General features: G+C 41.0%; 1 protein-coding gene across 1 annotated transcript; it reads left to right on the top strand.

Moving 5' to 3' along the window:
• The first annotated feature begins 1,142 nt into the window (after nucleotides 1-1,142).
• Nucleotides 1,143-19,127, top strand: mccc2 (methylcrotonyl-CoA carboxylase subunit 2). Its single transcript, XM_080466468.1, has 17 exons — nucleotides 1,143-1,364; nucleotides 4,805-4,871; nucleotides 5,091-5,175; nucleotides 5,383-5,484; nucleotides 5,653-5,780; nucleotides 6,153-6,265; nucleotides 8,519-8,632; nucleotides 8,843-8,907; nucleotides 9,244-9,343; nucleotides 9,426-9,521; nucleotides 10,127-10,199; nucleotides 10,286-10,362; nucleotides 12,422-12,488; nucleotides 12,823-12,979; nucleotides 14,147-14,261; nucleotides 16,653-16,738; nucleotides 18,724-19,127. The coding sequence occupies exons 1-17, from the start codon at nucleotides 1,233-1,235 to the stop codon at nucleotides 18,839-18,841; spliced, it is 1,695 nt and encodes a 564-aa protein (XP_080322594.1). The 5' UTR covers nucleotides 1,143-1,232; the 3' UTR covers nucleotides 18,842-19,127.
• The last annotated feature ends 3,614 nt before the right edge of the window (nucleotides 19,128-22,741 follow it).

Below are 22,741 nucleotides of genomic sequence, written 5' to 3'. Positions count from 1 at the left end.
TACTCATGTACATAGTTGTATTCAACGTGGAGGCTTAAAAGGTCCAATGCCTTGTGACTGAACCAAAAAATGGTCATAACTTAGACATTGTGCATTAAACTTCACAAGCTGTCTCCTCTTGCCTGTCATGATCTACTTCCTTCATTCTTTTAATGACAAATCACTAAGCATACAGGCAGTTGGACTCAACAGATAGCTTGTGACCTGTCTCTTTTTTCTAAATCTGTGTGTCTTAGATGTCCACAATTTTTATGTGTCATTTGTCAACTAGTTCTGGCTGTCAAATAGACGTCCAGATTACAGCATGGAAGGACGGCCGTATCTTGGAAGTCTTTGGACATTGCTTGCTCAGTGGGTGTGTGTATATGTGATGATTTCTAGATTTTGACATTCATTTTATTCTGATCATAATATAAACTAGTCTACAATATTTTTTGAGTTCCAGGTACATGTCACCAAATGTTTTATGTATTTGAAGATGAAAATAGCGTACACCTGTTCTTACTCTGTTTTGTCTGGTTAAATAAAGGTCAAATAAATTGAATAAAAATTCACCGTGGTCTATAAGTTGGAATGCTCATGTGTAAATGTTGAACTGACTGAATAGAGGCATTATGATGTTGAAATTGCAGTTCTTTTATTCAAATTTCAGGTTTGTTGTAAAATGATAGTTCAATAAATGTGAACTTCCAAACGATATAGTAATATATAGTTGCACTAAAACAAAGACATAGATTTAAAGTTTGAGATAGTTACAGATCATATTTTGAGTTAAGCATAAAAGAATCTCCCTCTGGGATTAATATTCTATTCTATTCTATTCTATTCTATTCACTGATATTTACTGGTTCAGTCTGCTTGAGATCAAATTGTGCTGTATGTTGCCCATGAAGTAAAATGAGTTTGACAACCCTGGTTTAAACAATGAAGTGTCATTATATACATATCTATTTCACATTGGAAAGGGATAGTTAAGTACCTGTTAATTTGCGGTTGCAGCCTTCATTTGTAAAATAGTAATGTATTATTCATTCCTTCGTTTATTCAATAATTCATTTATTTGTCTATGAATAGAACTACGTCGTATATCTTCCCACTCCCACACGGCAGGTGGCGCCCTGCGCCTTCACAGTCAATCTGCCGCACACCACTGACCCTGAAAAGAAGTAGAAGAAGAAACCGAACGAGCGCTTGTAACTTTGACATTGTTTTCCTTTGCTGGGAGCGTCAATATGCTTCTCCACTCCATCAGACCGTGGCTGCTGCGGTGCAGGAGTGTCCCCCGGGCTTGTACCAGAACGTACCACAGCGACCAAGTCGCTCGACTCGGCAGTGCGCCCGACAAACACTCCTCCGAGTACCAGGTACGTCAGCCTGATGCTAACCTGCGCTAGCACAGCACGCAACGTCAAATCGTCCTCCGGTGGGTCGTTGAGGTGTGAACAAAAATAACTCGCATGACGGCTGTGCTGCGTTTTGTTTGCGAGGCGCAGTTTGCAGAGGTCAAAACGACGACGAGCTGAGCTGTTAGCGCCATAATGCGAGCTGCTGCGAGCAGGGGGGTGGGAACATTTACCCCAGGTGTAATGCACAAGAGTGGAGCCTTGATTAAAATCAAAACATGACAACACCTGTAACTTCTGGAAACAGAGGTAACAATCATGCTCATGATGTCTAACAACACAGTAGAGTTCTCTCTCTCGCTCTCTCTCGTTAAAAAGTATTCAAATAAAGTACACAATCCATAGAATGATAATAGCTTATGAATACAATTGGCACTTTTCTGAACACCGTCACAAGAAGGCTTTAAAATAAAATCAGAGAAATAGAATAAAAGTGCCATAAAACAATACAATGCAGATCAAGAAAATGGAGTGAATAACATCAAAACACCAAAATGTCCATTGCACAATCACAAATGCGTCCTTGAAGAGACATACTATGAGCTGTGATTCAACAGAGACCACGTGTGTTTTATTTCAGCAGACAAGCAATGTTGGAATAATCTTGGAGCTCTGATGGCATTAAGCTCTTTTGTTTTGTCAAAATCAGGCGTTTGACTTTCTTCAGCTCCTTTCAGTGTGTCGTTTCAAATCACATTTCTCATGCAAACAAAGTGTGTGGAAATATTACTATGGTAATAAAGCAGTAATTTGTTTGTTGAACAAAAAACAAAAAAAACATTGGCTATGAAATAGCAGATCAAATGATTTAACATGGTTTAAGATGTACTTGTTTATGAGTGAAATTACATCCAGGAAAAAAATCCACTTAAGCTAAAACACTACTTAGTTATGGTATTGTGCGTACTCTTCATTTGTCTACTGCTGTTTACAATAATATGCTTATGTGCAGTTGGAGGTGTATCACAGTAGATCTAATTAATGTACTATCTGTAATTTTGCAATGTTAGTAAGAGGCTGCAAAAATTTTAATTATAGTTAGTTTTGTCTTGTTGAGTCGAACGTGGGCTTTAAATAATTATTAAAGTGTAGAGAGGTTCTACTTTTAGGATAAATCTGAAATATCTCCTTGTATGTCACATTATCTGTCTCCAGAACAGTTTGGTACAACTTTTCTCTGTAATTCAACATTATAGATGAACTTTAGCAGGCTGAAATATGTCCCCATCTGATCTTTTCATGGCGGTGAAACAGATTTTCTAATATGTTGTAATATTTTAGGGCTCCAAGAGTTTATGATCTTTCACTCCTAAGGCTATAACATGTAATTATCATCACTATAATACTTATCAAACCAATGCCTGACCTTTGCTGTCTCATGAACGGAGGCGTTTCCCTCTTGGGATTGAGAACACCCATCTTGATACGATTGTTTCATATTATCTTTTGGATTAATCTTCTCTGTATCGTCTATGTTGCTGTGGTCTTTCTGTCTGGTGTGTTTCCTAACATTGATTGTTTGAATCAGTTGTGTTGGACCGTTGTGACATTAAACCATTGTGACATTGGGGCGGCTGTGGCCCGGTTAACAGAGCGGTCATCTCCCAATCAAAAGGTTGCAAGTTCAATTCACATCTCTGTCTGTCTCAATGAATGGATACGGCGCCTTGCATGGTGACTGCCTCCATTGGCGTGTGAATGGGTGAATGTCACTAATCATGTAAAGCACTTTAGTGCTGCTCAAGCAGTTAAAAAGCGCTATATAAGTGAAATCCTTTTTCCATGTAACCAAATAGATCAGTGGCTCTTCAGGAGCACAACTTAAAATGTCAAACATTTTAGCAATACAAAACAGGTTTGTTACTATTATTTCTATTGTGGCAACAGTTTGGCAGTAATAATATTGTTGCCAATATTGGCAATTCTGCAAACGGTCACCAGATGGCGCCACAGGGTAATTTTCTTGCCTAAAGAAATTTAAACCTCCCAAAGTTCAGTCGTACCAATATATTGTCATTTTTCCTTAAGTGATTCCCAATTATCTATTAAAATCATATATTTTTTAGCTTGTTCAAAACTTGAAAGAGTGAAATTGCTCCATAAAAAATGTAGCCTCTCCAGAAACCCATCAGAAGTGGAAACTGGTCGCTACTTTGATATATTTCTGTTTCAAGAATGCCTCTTTCAAAGTATTTCTATTAAGACTTTCATGTTTAGTCTTTCTGTTCTTATCAAGTTTGTGACTTTGAAGTTGGATATTTAAACAGAAAGGACATTTCTTTAAAGAACGGACTGAACTAAGAACATTTCACTTTTTATTAAGGCAAATAGAAATCTTAATAAATAGAAATATTTCTCACGGAATATCTTTTAATATGTTTTAATATTAGATGCTGCTCAGTTGTCCTGAATTACTAAAAAGTAATCAATATACACTATATATTTAACGTCTAGTTGTATGTATTTGTAGTTGATTAATGTTGCTGTGATAGAATCCATGTGTAAAGCTGTTGTGACCAACAACAACATAATTTGATTTGATTTGATTTGATAATTTAGCCCTCATAATAAAACATGTCTCTTTCACAGCACTTTGTGTTTCAGTGATCCTTCTTTTTGGAACTGTATTATTAAAAAAAAAAAATTTATGTCCAACCTGTTAGGTATTTGTAAATGAACTTAAAACAATTGATGTTGTTTACATGGTTAATCTCTCCTGGTGTGTCCTCCTGTACAGCATGCGATGGGTTTGTTGCAGTGTCTCAAATTCTCCACACACCACTTTCCAAACACTTCACACAGCTGCTCCTGCTACATCTGTCAGCTCATGTAAACATCAGATAGTAACACACCATGTCCCGCCGTCATTCAGAAAGTCTTTGTGTAATCGAATCCAGTGTTATTGTGTCCCTTTTTAATTTCCTGTTGACAAACGTACTTTGATGACAGGGTCCTCGGAGACTTGTAAACTTCCCTTCTGCAAGAAGTTTAGGAGATGATTTTCACAATTTAATTAGCCCCATAATCAAAACCTGCCTTATTTACGATGCTGGCCCACTCAGGCAATTGGATGTGAGCTGCAAGCTGAGAGCTGTTTGGAAGGATTCTCGGTGTGGGAGATCAGTGTCGAGGCTGAGTGGTGTTTTGATTGAATCGTTAATCGTGTTTGTGACTCTGTCATTCACAGTTCACAATTAGTGCGCAGTGTTACGAACAGTTACCATAATCTCGTTCTGCTCAGGGATCATTTCTCGACATCACAGTCTATAACTTCAGTGGCTCAGCCACGACGCCGCTGCTACTTTCTTTGCGTAGTGACTGTATGTCAGAAAACGTGCCCACCGCAAATCATTTAACGCGACAAAGAGAACAAATGTGGCTATGCTCTTGTTGTTTTTCAGGAGAATTATGAGCGGATGAAGGCTCTTGTTGATGAGCTGAGAAGCCGAGCAGAGAGGATTGCATTGGGTAGGTGTGACCGTACGACAGATGACACAGTGCACAAGATAAATTCATCCCTTTTGTGGTTTAATCCTATCAGTCAGTTCCAGAGTTCAGGCAGTGTGCATGATGAAATAGTTTTGTTTTACTTCAGAGCTTTTTAATTACCGTCAGGTTAGGATGGACACTTTGGCACATGTTCACACTCTGAGATGTTTACCGTCTTTCTGCTTTTCATCAATTCAGGCGGGGGAGAGAAAGCAAGAAAACTTCATATTTCTCGTGGGAAACTCCTGCCGAGAGAGCGTATAGACAGACTGCTGGATCCCGGGTATTTTCATCTGCTTTATCTTTCCATTTGGACAGATTTGAAGTCTCTTCAGGTCATCGCAAATGTCCTATTTGTTTGTTTGAAGACCGTTGCTGTCTCTGATACTGTGATCAATTAGAACTCTAGATAGATAGCACAGCGTTCTATCAGAGTTCTATCTACTTTTGAACTTGGTTGTATTGTATTTTCCATTGTATTTTCTTGCAGGAGCCCCTTTTTGGAATTTTCCCAGTTCGCCGGGTACGAGTTGTATGGAAAAGAGGAAGTCCCAGCAGGCGGTATAATCACTGGAATAGGACGGGTTTCAGGGTAATTGCTATTATCATATCTTACATTTACCACTTTCTTGGCCTCAATAAATGTCCTCAACAGGTATGAAGACAAGGGCAGTTCTTGTTACGCATGTTTAATGTCATGAAGCAGCAGACTGTTAAATTCTCCATGTTTAACATGTGAGCTTCTGTTTTTGTCTCGCAGCGTGGAGTGTGTCGTCGTTGCAAATGATGCAACCGTCAAAGGGGGCACGTACTACCCAATCACCGTGAAGAAGCACCTCCGTGCACAAGAGATAGCCCAGCAGAACAACTTGCCATGCATTTACCTCGGTGAGGACTTTTTTCAATTCCAAACAAGGAGCGTTCGTCTTTAAAATGTGTGGAAAACATGGCAAATGTCCTCACAGGGAGATAAATGTATTCTTGTTGTTACAATGTGGTTACTGCCCTTTGACATTTGCTTTTTTAGTCATTTGCTAAATTCAGTAACTCAGGTAAGAGATTGTACCGTAATCTGATATCCTGATCAGTATGTAGCCCGGAATATCCCAAAGGGCCTTTATCTAAAGGTCAAAGCCTGCAGTTAGGGGAGTCTCTGAGACTGTAGTAAAGCCAAAGTTGAGATTTTGATTCCATTAATAAAGTTTCAATAAAAACATTTAGTCAGTTTTCATGATGAGCTGATGTTTTGCTCTCCTGCAGTGGACTCTGGGGGAGCTAATCTACCCAGACAGGCTGACGTCTTTCCGGACAGAGAACACTTTGGACGCATTTTCTTCAACCAAGCCAGGCTGTCTTCAGAGGGAATGTCACAGGTGACGTTTGTGTCTGATTGATAACATTGTACTGCAGGTTGACCCTGTTCCACAATCAGGAGCAGCACGGTTGGACGACGACGGCGTGACGTAAAAATGGCTTGCCCCCCATTCTGATTTGACCATTTTACCTTATTGTCTCATGCCACAGCTTGTTGTTGTTACCATGATAGTACATTTTGTTGTAATTGTGTTTTTTTTTTGTTGTTGTTGTTTTTTGTTTTTTTTAACCGAATTGTGGAGGAGTTCGTTAAATCAACATGAAAGCAAAGGTGGTAAAGTGAAATAAACTGCAGTAGTAAAGGCCATTGATTTTTGTTTTTTGTCTGAAGGTAACTGAAATCCATCTTGTGGTGCAGGTTCAGTGCGTTAGTGTTTTCAGTAGATCAGTCTTCAATGCACAGCTCTGTATATTCCCCCAAACCAAACATCCATTCATTCTAACATGAAGTGCATATTCAAGTCGCTTAAATCTCTTTTTCTGTTAATGGCGAGGTTTCTTTTCTCACAATTTCACTTTAATTTCACTTTGTTGCTAATATTGTAGTGGATCATCATTGTTTTTAGAATTTCCATCCAGTCATCTTTCCTGTTTAATCCATATGAGGGGGATTGCAGTAGCCATGTAAAGCAAAGAAGCCCAGACATCCACGTTTCCTTTAACTTCCTCCAGGGCTTTAGGAAGACCCTAAGCCACTCACGGCCCAACTGAGAGACATAATCTCTCCAGCAGGTCTTCGGCCAAGCTGAGGGCCTCATTCCAGTTTACCGTGTCTGGTAGCGGAAGGCAACCATGAGGGTATCTTAATCAGATGCCCGAACCACCTCAACTGGCAGATCTCAATGTGGAGGAGTAGCTGCTTGACTTTGAGGCTCCCCCAGATGGCTGAACTCCTCAAGCTGTCACAAAAAGTGAGGCCAGCCATGCAGCGAGACTTGATTTTAGCCGCTTGTATCCGCAATCTCATTATTTCAGTCATGACCCATCCGTGACGAGAGGTAATGTGTGGTTGCAGATCAACCAGTAAACCGTGAGCTTTGCCTCACGGCTCAGATCTCTCCTCGCCACTACAGTCTAGTAAAGCGACTGCGCTACTGCAGCCGCCTGTCTGAACCTGCAGCTGATCTGATGATCCCTTATTTCATCACTTTGTGAACCCCGCCACCTGGGGAAGGTTGAAAAGAGACTGAATAGAGCTGTTTCACCTTCTGTCTCACTGAAATCCTGCTTCCCCCTGACTGGCCAACTTCCGGGAAGCCTGCAGTACAATGAGTCTGGGGCCAAATTACCATCAATCGATATAAGCTGCATGTGATTAACTGAAATCTGCTCCAGCAAACCTGGTAAAAGCAGCAGTCTGAACTTTCTCTTCAACATATTTTTGAGCTCAATGTTCAGGACTTTAACCATGTTTTGATATGAACGCGCAACTTCTGAACTATAATACATACGACAGAGTATTTATGTACACTTATCATTCCAGTCTTTGATTTGATCTGTCACAATGAAAACTGTCTGATGCGTCATTGTCCACACACCTCCAGGGATTGAGTGGGTTTCACGGCTGTTATTGGAGTTATGCAGTCACATAAAACAAAGAACCCATTCAAGTATTAAATGACTCCTTGTGTGTAGCTGTTCTCTGATCTTCTTTCCCAAAATCTCCCTCGGTTCAGATCAGTGTTGGTTGTTCCGTCATATTTGCCTCAGACCTTTAGTGTGTTGAAGGTTATCTCTAACCAGGGGCACCTTTCAAATTACTTTTGTAAAAATGTTCCTGTAACTTTTTTGACCTTCACTGTGCTGAATGTATTGTGCTCATTGTTTGGCACTGGAGGACTGTTTCCCACTTGTTCTATTCATTGTGGAAAGTCTGTTTTTGCTGTCCTGAAATTCAAGTTGAAGATGTGAAGCAACGGCTAGTTTTATAGCCACGCAAGGTCCAACAGCACCCCTTGAGAACTGCAGTGTGCTCTCACTGAGAATCCTCTTTGTGGTGTTAAAAACCTTTTTATTTTCCCACTGTTTAAACTTTTCAAGTGAAGAATAGTAGCTGAATAATTCAATGGCAGAGAAGTTGTAGATAACACTTTAATTTTAGAATTGATCATTTAAATTTTATGAGGAAATAAGTTATGCCAGACACAAATTATTACTCAAAACTTTGCTTTTTTTTTTTTTTATGTCTTTGATTAGGCCTCAGGGAAACCTTAAATAATGCGCCTGTCTGACTCTTTTTCCTCATGCTTCAGATTGCTGTTGTGATGGGATCATGCACTGCTGGAGGAGCGTATGTACCAGCCATGGCGGATGAAAGCATCATTGTCAAGAAGCAAGGAACCATTTTTCTAGGAGGACCTCCACTGGTGAGCCGAATGTTCGCAAATTAAATTAATTGACAGTTTGATGAACGTGTACTTCCTGTGTAATTTTAGACAGTGAAGTAGGTTTAATTTGTACTTACCTGACTACTTTGAAATCGGGACATATTTAGTGAACTTCACACAGCTGAAGGAATAAATTGCAGATGTGATGTTTTACCAACTGTTACTCCAGTCGATGTTCCTTTTGTCCAGGTCAAAGCCGCCACTGGGGAAGAAGTTTCTGCAGAAGATCTTGGAGGTGCTGATCTACACTGCAAGTATGAACACATTATATTGATGCAGTGAACAATATTCTTAGTGTGTATAAACATCAATCTGATGTCTTTATTCACTGATGGTGTAAACAGGATAATCTGATCTCTAAATCAGAGATATGGCAATCAGTTTATAAAAATAAAAAAACTCTCAACCTGGTTAGTGTGAGATTTAACAAACAGGTTTTCATTTCAAAAGTTGTTGCTTGTCTGCTCTTTCCTGTCATTTCTAAGCAAGTAGATACAACACATTGCTCTCATGAGCACAACAGCTGATTTTAAAATGCCGATGGACATGGTAATATGACCACAGTAGTTGTTTTGGTGTAAAATGTACAGAAAATCCGGGGTGACTGATCACTACGCCTTAGACGACGACCATGCCCTGCATTTGGCAAGAAAGGCCGTACGAAACCTCAACTACAAGAAAGACGTTCAGGTTAGTGCAGTCCCAGTAAACTGCCAATTACGTTCAAGCTTCCTGGTCCACAGTTTCATTTGACTTTGAGTTTGTTTGTCAGGTTTCCCTCGAACCTTGTGAGGAGCCTCTGTACCCTGCAGATGAACTCTACGGGATAGTCGGAGACAACTTGAAGCGCTCTTTCGACGTCAGAGAGGTATTTGTTTGTTATTTGTTATGAGACAACTATACGGAACTATATACATGCCTTTTTATATATGATTCAAACGTGTGGGTTTCTAGTTTACTGTTAAATGACAATAGATGAAGCTCACTTTAAAGTGACTCCTTAGCGCTACTCATTGGATATTTTACAGGCACACAATGCCCTTCAAACAAAGCTCATTCAATGCTCAGTCAGTGGCTGAGTCAATAATGTGCTGCTGCCATCAATCACTTCACCTTTGGTCTCTCTGGCAGGGATTCGTCGCATGTTCTCATTTAGTGCAAAGCCTGTGCGTTTGAGTTTTGATATGAACCCAAGAGCGAAAATCACAGCAAACTCCAGAGATAACAAATTGTTTGTTGTGTAGAACAGTATTGGCAGTCCATTTATGTTGCAAGACCAACTGACTGCTTCTCCTTTTAGTGGCTTTTCAAATGGAATAGACTTTTCAGCTCAGAGTGCAATTAGATCGCTTAAATAAAATCACTCAAGTAAAGAAGTTGTCACACAAGTCTCTTCAGTTTTCTGTCACCAGCCCTGCTTTCAGCCATTGTACTGCAAGCTGTTCTAACCTCTCTATTTTCTTCGGCTCGCAGGTCATTGCCAGAATCGTAGATGGAAGTAAATTTCATGAATTCAAAGAATTCTATGGCGACACACTTGTCACAGGTCTGTGAAAATACCTTCTACTGCTTGCGAATCGTTTTTTTTTTTTTTTAAGCAATTGTAACCTGAACATTTGATTACATGTGCAGGATTTTCAAGAATCTTTGGCTACCCTGTGGGAATTATTGGCAACAACGGCGTCTTGTTTTCAGAGTCTGCCAAAAAGGTAAATACTCTTAACAAAAACACATTAGATTGTAAAACGGGGTTTTGTAAAGCAGCACTTTCCAAAGTGTGTCGATTTCACGGACTTCATGCAGCAAGAATTAACTTTTTTTTTTTTTTTTAAATCAGATATCATGACAGAAAGAAATCAGAAGAAGGTTAAATCATTATTATATCACCCTTTAATTCAACTCCAGCATCTAGCAATCTGGCCAGTATTAAGAAATCTGACAAAAAAAAGCCTGGAAAAGAATCACGTCGGTGGGGGTGGGGGTGGGGTATTTTTCCCGCTCTTTAAACCCTCCCTGCTCCCCTAAAAAGGAATTCTATGCACACTGAGAAAAGCTGAGCCTCATGATTGTGCTGAAGTTTCAAGAGGGAGTACTGCACTAGTTTTGTTCTTCTGAAAATGTCAAGGACTTTAAACGCAGCAGAGAAGCAGTTCAGATGGTGTTCTCAACCGAAATTCACCGCTTCCAACGCTGAATACCAATATCTGAATCTTGGGGGAGTTTCGGGCTTTGTATCTCGCCTTAACCGCCGCCAAAGTGCAGACTTTCTGTCATACAACAAGCGCTCAAATTGCTCTTGTCTGTGTCATCTCATGATCACCCTGATGGATGGTATTGTAATAACACAGCATTTAGAAACCATGGACAGTGACGCTGATCATTCTCATTCAATATAATTCACTTAATTTGCGAGCCAATTCGCCGTGCACAGAGCTGAACTTTACACAGGCTTAGAGAAGATGAGGAGCTGAATTTGTGATTAAAGACTAATAAGTTTTTCCAAACACGCTCTGAATTAGATTACAAGCTTGACCTGAGGAGGGAAAAAATAAGGCTTGATTCCCTTTTTCTTTTGTAGGGTCTCAACATGACTGTGTGAGCGTTGGCTATCTCATCAGTGTAATTACTGTCAAAAGGGACAGACACAGATGTGGAACAGACATGCTCGGGGAGCTTATTCAGGGAAAATCAATACGGCACCTGTGTTTCGAGATGCTTCTTTGAGATACGCTGTCATCATTTGAGACAGGCGCAGGCTTCTATTATGTTAACTGGTAAACTGTTAAAATCTTTTCCTCGGGTGCAAGCGAGCGAAACGTCAAGGTAACAAAGAAAACGTTACATTTCTGTTGTCGTGCGCACATTCAGGCGCAAACTGATGGATCATTTTTCACCAAGTGACAATTTCTAATAGGCAACCGTCTTTCACATTGTCTCCAACTTGTGTTTACGCGTCGCAATGCGAGGCAAGCTGCTTGGCTGAAAGACAGCCCGCAGAGAACCTGCCAAAATAAAGAAAACACCTGAGTAATTCAGCTTTACAAAGTAAATGGAAATGAGCTCTCTCCACACAGTACAGTGCGTCTTTGGTGCTTGTTTGCCTGTTCAATAGCTCCTGGCAGCTGTGTGTTGTTATGGGACTTTTTTTTTTTTTTTTTTTAAAGCCATTCAGCTCCTTCATGTTCACTGAAATCTCGCACATCAAAAGCCAGTGTGGAGCCGGCTGACCCCTCACTCGCTCTCTCGAAAGTGACTCATTTCCACCCCGGCTTGTCTTGCCTTACATGGAGATGAATATGATGGATCAGGAAAGGACACTTGCTTGGTTGTCAGGCAGCTTTCATTCAGTTTTTTCCCCCCCCCGCATCACCAGATATCAAACAAACTGATCAGTAGGGAGATTTTGCCTGAAGTGAAGCAGTTTACAGCTTCTTGAGACAGCATAAAAACTCTCCATGCAACCCAGACATTGTAATTTCGGAGGGATATTGCCCAGACACCACCTCAAGCGGTTCAGTATGTACACTTGTGTGCTTTGAATATATTTTCATATATATTCTCTCCCATTTTTCCTTTGGCAGTTCATTTGAATGTTTATATTCTTGTTTATTTCTGGAGACGCCCCCCCCCCCCCAAAAAAAATAAAGCATCACCATTCAGTCATTTTATTGTAAGGTACTGATAATGCATGTCTGTGTTTTTACCTCCGGGCACTTGTACCGCACTCATGAAAATATGTTTTTACTCAGTGTTTGAATTTCCTTTCAGGGGACACATTTCATCCAATTATGCTGCCAACGAAACATTCCACTTATTTTTCTCCAAAACATAACAGGTTGGTGGGAATGCCTTTGATTTTTGTAGATTATTAACTTTTAAATTTAATTTAGTGTAGTTTTTTTTTTGTTTGTTTTTTTTCATTTCTGTTGTGTTCTATTATTCATTTATTTGCAAATTAGCAAACCAGTAAAAATATGCCAACAGAAAAAGTGCGACATCACAGTTTCCATCATAATCCGATCTTACAACATGTTGTTCAAACGTGCCTCCACACTGCCTCACTTTTCCATATTTATTTTTATCACAGCCTAACCGTCTCCCAGGAGATACGCAGGCTTGCACAGGCAGCCCAGTTTTTATTGTTGTCTTTCTCTCCGTCTTCATTTCAGGCTTCATGGTGGGCAGAGAGTACGAAGCGGGAGGAATTGCCAAGGACGGCGCCAAGATGGTTACTGCTGTCGCCTGCGCCAACGTACCGAAATTTACTGTCATTATTGGCGGCTCCTACGGCGCAGGAAACTACGGCATGTGCGGCAGGGCCTACAGGTAGAAAGAGTTTCTTTGCTCCAGGGATAAGTGGCCAGTATGAATCAAAGCACTTCAGCAGTAATAACACGTGTGAATAGATCAGCCATGAACTGTTATTCAAGTATTAAGCTCATTAGCTGAATCTGTGGATAATGTAAATGTTCAAAATATTCTGCTTCGGCCTTTATGAGAGAGCGCGTCATATAATGTGAATCAGATGACCTTGGATTATTTACATGCAAGTGGAAGGGAGCTTTTGTAGCAGTATAACAAGAAATGAATGGTTTCAATGCTGAAAGCATAATTATAAGACACATATCTATTTTAACCGTTTTTCACCACTTTGCTACTTTGTGGGGTTTTTCATGTCGTCAACTGATATGAATGTTTGCAGAGGACATTTGAGTGGCGCATGAGCACAAACCGCCACGCTTTCTGTGACAATATCACACTTGAAATGGATAATTTGAAAATACATATTTCAAAGAATTATGCTGATTCTGAGGGCGTTACCTGCCACTGGTTTACTATTTTCATGGTGGAAAGAGATAACCTCTATCTCTTGCTGAATGTCAGTAAAGGCACTTTAAGAACAATCTGTAGAAAACGGCTCAAATAAATCAATTTCAAATTGATTGCGAATGCATGAAAGACAACTGAGATGCATCAGGACTGAAACTTGTAATCGACTCGTCTAACGACTTCTCGTGGCTCATGTTGTGTCTCTCACCAAGTAGTAATCTTTGGCTGAATACTGAATTTACTCGCCAGTTTCATATTAAAGATATTATTAGCTCCTGGCATCCGTAGGCAGAGGGAAATATTTGGTGATGTATGCAGAGTAGAGACTTTCGCATCGACAGACACAGTGAATTTCTATATACAGCTTTCAAGCATAGCACCTGTAACACATTTCATTTTGCTGGTAATTTATTCCTCATTTCTTTGCCTTACACCTGGATCATAATCCTTTTTTATTTTTTAATGTGCGTTTTGAGAAGACAAAGATAATTGTGATCAATATTTCTTGGTTTCTTTGATAATTTCACACTGCTTATATTACTGCTGCTTGTATCCTCGGAGCATGCTCTCGTGCTCTGTGCCTGTCTGTTTCCTTTGTCTTTTAATTGTGTCTATTGTGGTTCAGCACACACAATCAATCTGACTCGGCTTCTCGTCTCGCAGCCCCCGCTTCCTGTACATGTGGCCAAATTCCCGAATATCTGTAATGGGCGGTGAGCAGGCAGCCACCGTCCTGGCCACCATCACCAAGGATCAGAGGGCACGCGAGGGAAAGGAGGTAATTATTCACATTAATCATCCCATCTGCGCTTCACTGAGAGGGCTGGAATTAGCTTTAGAGGATTTGCTGCCAAAAGCATAAACGTTATGAACGACAGTTTTCTTTCAGTGATGGGTTGACACAGCAGCATGAAATTATATCAGTGTTAAGTGTGTATCATGATTACTTATCCTGAGTGGCGCAGCCAAAAAAATGTCTGTAATTAAACTGTGTCAGGTACGCTGTTACTGGTTTATTCGCAGTGACTTTATAGCTTCAGAATGACACTTCACATCGGTTCTCTAATGACAGACATGTTTAGGACGGTTCATTGTTAATCCTGAGCCATTTGGTTAACGTTTCTTAGGGTTCGTAGTAGAATGTAGTTGCAACCAGTCTCGACAATGTTCATGGTTAAAATGCACATAGGACTTTATTTTTTCTTTGGGGCATAGTGCGGGTGTGGTTAAGACATGTTCAAATTCAGTTTTGCTCATGCAGCAGATGATAACTTGATATATGACACATATCTGGAGTTGTTTTTATGCGTGTAGATTTAGTTTAACTTGGTAGCAGTGTGTCTGACATTATTTAGCTCCTTTTCTTCCCATAAGCATGAAAGTGATATAGAAGTTAATTCAATTCTCCACTGTGTCACACGGATTACATGAACTTTGATATGTGCAGATTGCACGTCGGCTCAGTGAATCAGGAGGTGAATCCTCAAACGACTTGCCTCCTCGTGTAAGCCGCTACTGCCATCAAGAAGTAGTCAGAAGTTTATTTACGAGGATATCTGCTTGAGCTGTATCGTCTCGTGTTGAAGGGGAAGGCATCAACAGAGTTTAAAATGAGAACAAAAACAACCACACCATGACTTAAAAGACCAAAAAGAAAAAGCAGGTAGATTGTATTGATTGATTTGACTGAGCGTGAATGGAGATAATTTCATTCATAACAACAAGTGAGGGTGAAAAAAGATTTAATTTGACTACTATTTCAATCTTCATCACTGCATCAAATATTGAACAATAACGAGTGGAGACCTGACAACACAAGTGGATGGATCAAGGTTTGGTCTGTCGCCATAAAGAATTGATGAAGTGTGTAGCCTGAGTGCAAAGTTTTTAGACTTGACCCAAAGAATAGGGCAATATTTCCTCATCTGTTTTTCTACGGCCATCCAAAATCACAAACTGTATCTGTCTTAAAGCCAGAAAGTATTTTTGTGATAAATGGCACCACGGGAATCCCACCAGTGCTTTAGTCCGCGTGCTGAACATCGTTTCAATCATGGTGCTGTGTTGTTGTTTTTTCTTTCATTTCTTTTGGCCAAAAATTGGATGCCGAAACAAAAATAGTTTCAGGTTATTTTTTTTGTTTTTTTTCTGCTTTTGTCCAGACTAATGAACTTCACCATGAACGTGATCACGTGCTATGAATGTAAACTAGGCGTGACATAAACCAATCAGAGTGCCACCCCCAATTCTCTTTGAAAGCCAGGGGCTCTTGCATTTTAATGGATTATGTGTCTAACAGGTTTATCTGTGAGCACACGCCGTGCATCGTTCTATGTAACACACTTTGTGTGCTTGAGGACAGAAGTAAAATACCGGACTGTTAATTTCAGAATTTACTGACACTACCAGTTTCTCACTTCAACCCTCCATCGAGAAAGTGACCATATACTGTATAGCCACTTTTGCTTTTCTCTTATTGCTTTAATGACAGTTACAGAACACATGACCTTTCATCAAATAACTCTAGTACCATGCAGCATGGAAGCTTTTGGAGACATTTAGTGAGATTTTTTTTTATCCCATTCAGAGATTTTGCTCAATAGGTAGTATTGAGGGAGTGTTGCATTGTGGTTGGGACCACCATCCACCGGACCGTCTGAGAGATGAATAGAAAATTGACATGGGATGAGAAGTGGAACACGGTGTCCTTTCACTGTCTGATGAAGTACTCCGTCTACATTGTTAATTGAACCTTCCAGCTGATTCTCTGACACAGCGGCCCTGCAATCGCTCCAAACGCCACGAAGGTTTGTGATGTTCAGTTTGTGTTGAAAACAATGAAGAGTTTTCGTTTTGGAGGCTAGATTTTGTCTCACTGTTTAATTGCATTGAAGTGTTCCTGGTATTTATAGTGGTTCATCCCATTCATTCCAATGACAGACGAGACAAGCTTTACAGTTTTTCATTAGTTTTTAGTATTTTCAAATGACCTGCCCCTTTTCATATTTTTCTAATAGTTTTTATGTTGAGGAAAGTGGCCTTCATGACGGATGAAATGTGTGCGCGCCGCCTCACATTTCACTCCACCTCCAATATTTCAGGCAACCTTTAAAACTCCTTTTCACCAGAGTCCTTTTTTCCTAATTTCGTTCCCACAATTTATTTGCAGTTCACAGCAGAGCAAGAGGCCGCCATGAAGGAGCCAATCGTGCGTCGGTTCGAAGAGGAAGGCAATCCGTACTACTCGAGTGCTCGGTAAGATTTGGTGGTGACACTTGTAATATGTCTTGGAGAGGGGTGTAATAAAATAAAAGGCTGTGGCGCCGCGGCTCAGTGTGAGGCGTTTGGATCAGAGCAGTGCAGGCTCTACTCATGCAGGAAATCGTTTGAGTGATGTCGACGTCAGTGAGAGGTAAACTACAAACCGGCCACCGGCATGTCTTTTTAAATTCATTGTTTACGTCGAAAGCTTTTGCAGAATTTCTTTCGGCATTGCTTTTCAATGATGTGAGAATCTCCTCATACATGAAGAGTGATGCTGCGATGTGTGTCAGATAATCACATGGTGAAGAATGGTTTGTTTTGAAGATAGAAGAGTTACAGAACCCCATTAAGTCCCTCTAAAAACTCAAGCTGAACCTGTAGTCGCCTCGATCCACGATAAAAACACTTTTAAAGCTCTTGGACTGTAATCTTGTGCCATTTTCTATAAACACAAAAGCTGGTTCTGCTTCACTGTGTCAGGACGCTGACAGTAGAGATTAAACTTCATTTGTGGAAAATGAGGAAGTTGCAGGAGAGGAGGAGGAAGTGACAATCTTGTAAGTACAGCCACATTGCTTGAGACTGTCTTCTCCCCAGGACACTGTGGTAATCGTCATGACTGCCTTCACACCGTAGTTCAGGTTTCTTTGGACCAAGTATTCTCCAGCAGATCTTTGCAGTCGGCTTGGTAGTGGAGGGTAAACTCGTGAGGTTTGCTCTTAACGTGCTCTCTGGCCCTTTGCTCCTCATTCATGAAGCCCTGTTTGGACATAGCTCCCTTCCCAAAGTTAACTGCACCAAGAAACCAGAGTACCTGGTACAGGGAGAACATGCAAACCGGGTACATTCTCACTGTGAGGCTCAGGGGTGAACCACTACACCACCATGGTGAGCATTTCATCCTAACGAACAAAGATCTGAATTAGTTTTCCACACTATAAATCGCATCCGTCAAAACATGGAGAGGAAAAAGCATTTGTAGTTTACGTTGGTGTAAAAGTCACATTTATAGTTTTTAATCCTCTGATGTATCCGCTCCTAATAATCCTCGATCATTTGAGAAGCAGCTGTGAATTTGTTCCTTCAGCTGTGTTCATCCACGATTAGCCGTCTGTTTTCCTCAACACAGCAACAGTTCCTCTTTTCATTTTTCTATTACAGTAGGAATTGAGCTTTTTTTTTAGATAAACCGTATTCTGTCGTCGTACAGTGACATCTGGTGGTCCGAGTTGGTATGTACTGCTATTTTTTGGCATCTAAGTCACTTTTTAATATAAGTCACCAAAAAGTGACGTTTAGTCTGAAAAATATGGTAATCAAGTTTCAGGAAAATACTGTGCAGATTGACCAGAATTGAGCTGCCTACAAACGTGTATGAACTGTAATTAGCTTTTTTTTTTCCAAGGTTTTTTTTTTTTTTTTGGGGGGGGGTGCTTACCACTACACCACTGTGCTGCCGCCAGAGAAGGATCGTTATATGTAATTAATTAAAAATCTAGAAACAAGAACTAATAACCCTGAAAGGTATTGATTTTCGGTGATGGGAAACCGCTTCAGGTCTAAAATAAAAGCAGTTTGACCTTTAACCTTCTCCAGTCTGTCCAGTCGTTATAAAGTACTCTGCGTGATGCTTCTCTTTGCTACCTGGGGCCTGGGCTATTGTTTGAAGACACAATACACCTACGTAGCTTCATTTCGTGCTCGTACTCGCCTGCATGTTGCGACACTGAAGTTATGCAATTCTCTATATAGCGAATGATCCGACGCATCAGTGAAATGAGGCCCCGGAGCGATAAACCACTGCGAGTGTATTAAAGCTGTGGGACGAGCGAGGGAGTAACCAAGAGAGGAACACAAAGTCTTGACACTCTATTAAAGTAATTGATTGTAGACCCGCACAAGCACTTGAAGAAGCGTCCGATGAGTGAAGTGTAATGTGCCATCTAATAATGTGAAGCACTTTGTTATTTTTACAGACTGTGGGATGATGGGATCATTGATCCCGCTGATACCCGGATGGTTTTGGGACTGAGCCTCTGCGCCGCACTCAATGCGCCGCCACAGAAGACCCGGTTCGGCGTGTTCAGGATGTAGAACTCTCTTGGCGTGGAGCTCTTCTAGTCTCTGTAGGATTTATTTGTGATGTGTCACCAGAAAAAAAAATAATAAAGTAACAAAACTCACATAAGTGGAATCACGCATCTTCACAGACGATGATGAACTTTAGGCTGTGGGACATTCCCGCGGGTAAAGTTGTGCCTTAACTGTTACTATTCCTTTTGTAAATGAAACTGTAAAGCTCTAGAGCCGTCTCCCTCCGATTGACTTTTGTTTTCTATCACAGATTGTAAATGAAAAATTAATAAAATGTGAAAAGTTGAAATGTTCTCACTCTTCTTTTGGAGCCCTCTCAGAATGAAGGGAGCTCTTCTAAAGGGGGCGCTGTTGAGCCATAAATGTCGGCTGAGTTGGGCTTGGAGGAAAACCAGAGACATTTCATGGAGATGTTTCAGTAGACGGGAGGAGCTGTTCTGAAAGATGTCTGTCCTCATTGTGCCTCTTTAGGCACACTCTTTCAGCAGTGGATTTAAAGTTGACTCATCTTTGCTGGCCACTCTTCATTGCTGTCGCTGCATCTGGTCACGATCTGTGGTCAGGAACTAAAGAACCAGCGGTTGAATTCATGGCTGTAAGAGTGGATTGCATAATAATGTGTTAGCAAGTCAGTTGTGACACCTTCTGTAAGGAGCCACAAGCAGAGCAACTCTACGTTCACACCGGGATGAGGTTGTGGTATTTGGTCAGGACCCCCACCCCCCACCCCACCCCCCTGCCAAGAGCCTGCTCCTCTGAGGTGTGCCGGGCGAGGCCCACGGGTCAGCCCAGGACCTGCAGGAGAGAACGCGATTGTGGATGACGGGGGGGGGGGTCCGACATGATCTGAAAGCAGTTGAGGGGTAAACCTCCCTGGGCTGCATCCATTCTGCCAGCCTGGCCGTGTTGGCCTTGTGTCGCGGTTGGGTTGTTATGAGCTTCCATGCGGCAGGTCGACAGGTTTTAAACAAAACCAGAGTGAGGATTTCTAAAATCTACTCTTTCCTCCTTTCTCAGTCTATTCTTCTTGCACTTCGCCTCTTTGTGTCTTTCATTCTTTCCATCCTCCATTCGCTCTGCTCTAGTTTCGTTCCTCTCCCAGTCTTTCTCCCTAACCCACTGACTTTCTTTTTGATTCTACTTGTTCTCTTTCTTTCTGCTGTTTCTTCCTTGCTGTCTCTGTTTCTTTCATTCTGTTGTTCGGTTTCTTTCCCTTCCATGGTCTTTCTCATTCAACTGACTCACTGTCACTCAAACCACTTTCTCTGACTTACTTCCTCTCGACCTTGTTCTGCTTTCTGTTTGTCTTTTTTTTCCTGTCTCTCTCCTCTTCTGCTACTCACTCACTCACTCACTCACTCACTCACTCGGATCATCTGAATTCACCCTGGAAGAATTTCTCTGGTGGGGGGGGGGGGGGGGGGGGGGGGGGGTGTTGCACTGTATATGAAGCCAGCTGGTTGAAATGCTTAGCCGGGAGCCCTTTGCGCTCCACACTGAGGATGTGGAGAGCCTCGCCCTGAGGGAAACCAGAAATAACTTGCATGCATCATAGATGTGTGTGTGTGTGTGTGTGTGTGTGTGTTAGCCACCCACTCACCTACATCCTCCATCACCTCGCACCATCAGTTTTGTGAAACTCTGGCGGAGGTGATGCCTTCATCTTCCCCCATCAAATGTCACTGTGGGAGGCATTACCACATGATTGTCAAAGTTTAGGCTTTCCCCAAGGTTCTAAGACCTGAAGAATGACTTTAAGTATAAGTAGCGGAAGAAACCCATCACTGGTAACTACAAGACTTTATGATTTCATTCTGTCTTTGTTGAAACTGATCTGACCTTTGTCGCTGACTTTGATTTCTTCTAATCGTGGCACTAATGGTTCACTGGGTGTCTTCCAGGCTTCGCTTACACGAGTGTGTGTTTTCGCCTTTGTCTGGACAGAGCTGCCTGGCAAGCTTTCCACCTGTTGTACACAGTTTATCCTCTGAGGATCACAGCTTTTTTTTTTCAAGCACAGACTGGATTAAGAGGCATTTGGGATAAATTGCCAAACTCATTGACACGCTCATTAACGGCTGCTGAGAGTGTTCACACTGTGAACTAACCTGACTGCAAAAAAGAAACACCGCCAAAGGAAAAGCATTAAGACGTTTACGTCTGGTGGTGGTGGTGCAGGAGACGTGTTTGAATCTTTACTCAGCTCTGGAGTTTGCATGTTTCCCCTGCTCCTGCCTGGGTTTCTTGCTTTTTGTCCGTGCCCCATAGAAATCAAATCAAGAAATCAAATTCATAGTGTGTATTAAAAAACAATGAGAACCACCTAAAGTGCTCCTTCTCTCTGCAGCTGAGGAGTGAAGCTGCAGGTCATCTCAGTCAAATAGTGAAGCTGCACGCTAGCCGAACAGCGGGTTATTGTGGTGCGTTGTGGTGAGGCCAGCCGTACGTGATAGGTTGCTATGCGTGGGTTGCAGTATCCAGGGAATCTGGTAATCACTACAGCTGAAGGAAACTCGAGTCAACTTTACTCTCTACATCAGTTTCTTCATGAATTGTGTGAAGAAATTTATATCTAAATCTTGCTTTTGCTGCATTTTACAAAATTATATCAATATATCTAACAGCATTTAATTCACATAATTTCTATTTTATGATCTAATATTCTCTATGAATGTCTTCAAATATGTGGACAAAAGTGACATGGTCAGAAGTAAATGTGACACCTAAAGATGGAAAGAGTATCTCAAATGTAATTTCTTTTAAACACGTTCAGTTACATTAAGAAAACAAAAAATCCTGTGTAAAATATCAACATTCAAAACACATTTCTCAGATTAAAATGTAGAAATAAGTAAATACAATGGTAACGTGTTTTTGTAAAATAGTGGTTTTTGCTTTTCTTTGTCAAAAGAATCAACCGCGACAAGCATTCAGATCAAAATATACTATATTTTGGACATACTCTGTAGCAGCTTATTTTAGTGAAAGTAAATTACATGGTGGTGATTGTACAGGTAAGATTCCCTTCTGAAAAAAAAAAAAATTAAAGTACAAGTATCATAAAATAAGAGCTCATGTGAGTATTTATTACTCACCCCTCTGCCAATATCACTATTTCTCACCAGAAATGTACCTGAACTTGCTGTTTCTTGGTCCTCCTGTTTGACTATATCCTCAATCCCTTCACTGACAGCAGCCACTAAAAATGAACTTGTGCTTTGTTTTCTTTTTTCTGTTTTGATGTGCTCTTCTCATCCTCGGTTCATTATTCTGTTAACAAGCTCAATGTTTTAGAGCATCTTCCTCCAAACACTCGATGGAACTTCACGTGAATTCAGCGAGTTGCCAACAGTAACTTCTTGTCGCTTGGTGGAGGCATACAACCACCAGGTGGTCACTCTCTTTTTCTGTTGTGTTTTGGCTCCACATGAGGAAGAGGTTGAAATGGCTTCAACTCTGCACCCTACCAGCTGAAAAAGCTGCACAGAAGTGTTGTTGTTCTTCAGCTCATACTCACTTCTGTTCTTGTCTTGCTGACTGAACCCCTGGCCCCGCTGTGGAGAGAGGAAAGTAAACGTCTCGTGAAAGTATCAGACTTTCCCTTTGGTTTTGATTTTTCTTTTAAAACACTCAAACTTTTGCCGTGTGCCAGGCCTGCTCTGACGGGTCATAAATGAGCTGAAATTAGAACAAGTCTGTAGGCTGCAGGTAGGTTAAAAGCAAAACTCCAGGCAGTCTCGGGTTTGCTGAGCAGTGAATAAATTTATCACGTAAACAAACGATTCTCCCCTAGTGAGTTGGGTTTGTTTAAGTATTTGGGAGTTAGTGGAGGATGAGACGGCTTTATTTGTAAAGCAGCTTGGCAGCTTTTTCTTCTTTTTTTTTTTAAAGTGAAAAACA

This window comes from Lipophrys pholis (genome assembly GCF_963383615.2).
Source record: "Lipophrys pholis genome assembly, chromosome: 7".
In the NCBI taxonomy this organism is placed as follows: Eukaryota; Metazoa; Chordata; class Actinopteri; order Blenniiformes; family Blenniidae; genus Lipophrys; species Lipophrys pholis.
The sequence above is the reverse complement of the archived record's forward strand: the minus strand, read 5'-3'. Positions and strand labels throughout refer to the sequence as shown.

What these genes read in the sequence shown, in the direction of transcription:
- mccc2 (XM_080466468.1), top strand. Translation starts at nt 1,233, where the DNA reads ATGCTTCTCCACTCCATCAGACCGTGGCTGCTGCGGTGCAGGAGTGTC. An exon ending in AGCAGAGAGGATTGCATTGG is followed by an intron (nt 4,872 to 5,090) that starts GTAGGTGTGACC and finishes TCATCAATTCAG; the next exon opens with GCGGGGGAGAGAAAGCAAGA. An exon ending in ACTACAAGAAAGACGTTCAG is followed by an intron (nt 9,344 to 9,425) that starts GTTAGTGCAGTC and finishes TTTGTTTGTCAG; the next exon opens with GTTTCCCTCGAACCTTGTGA.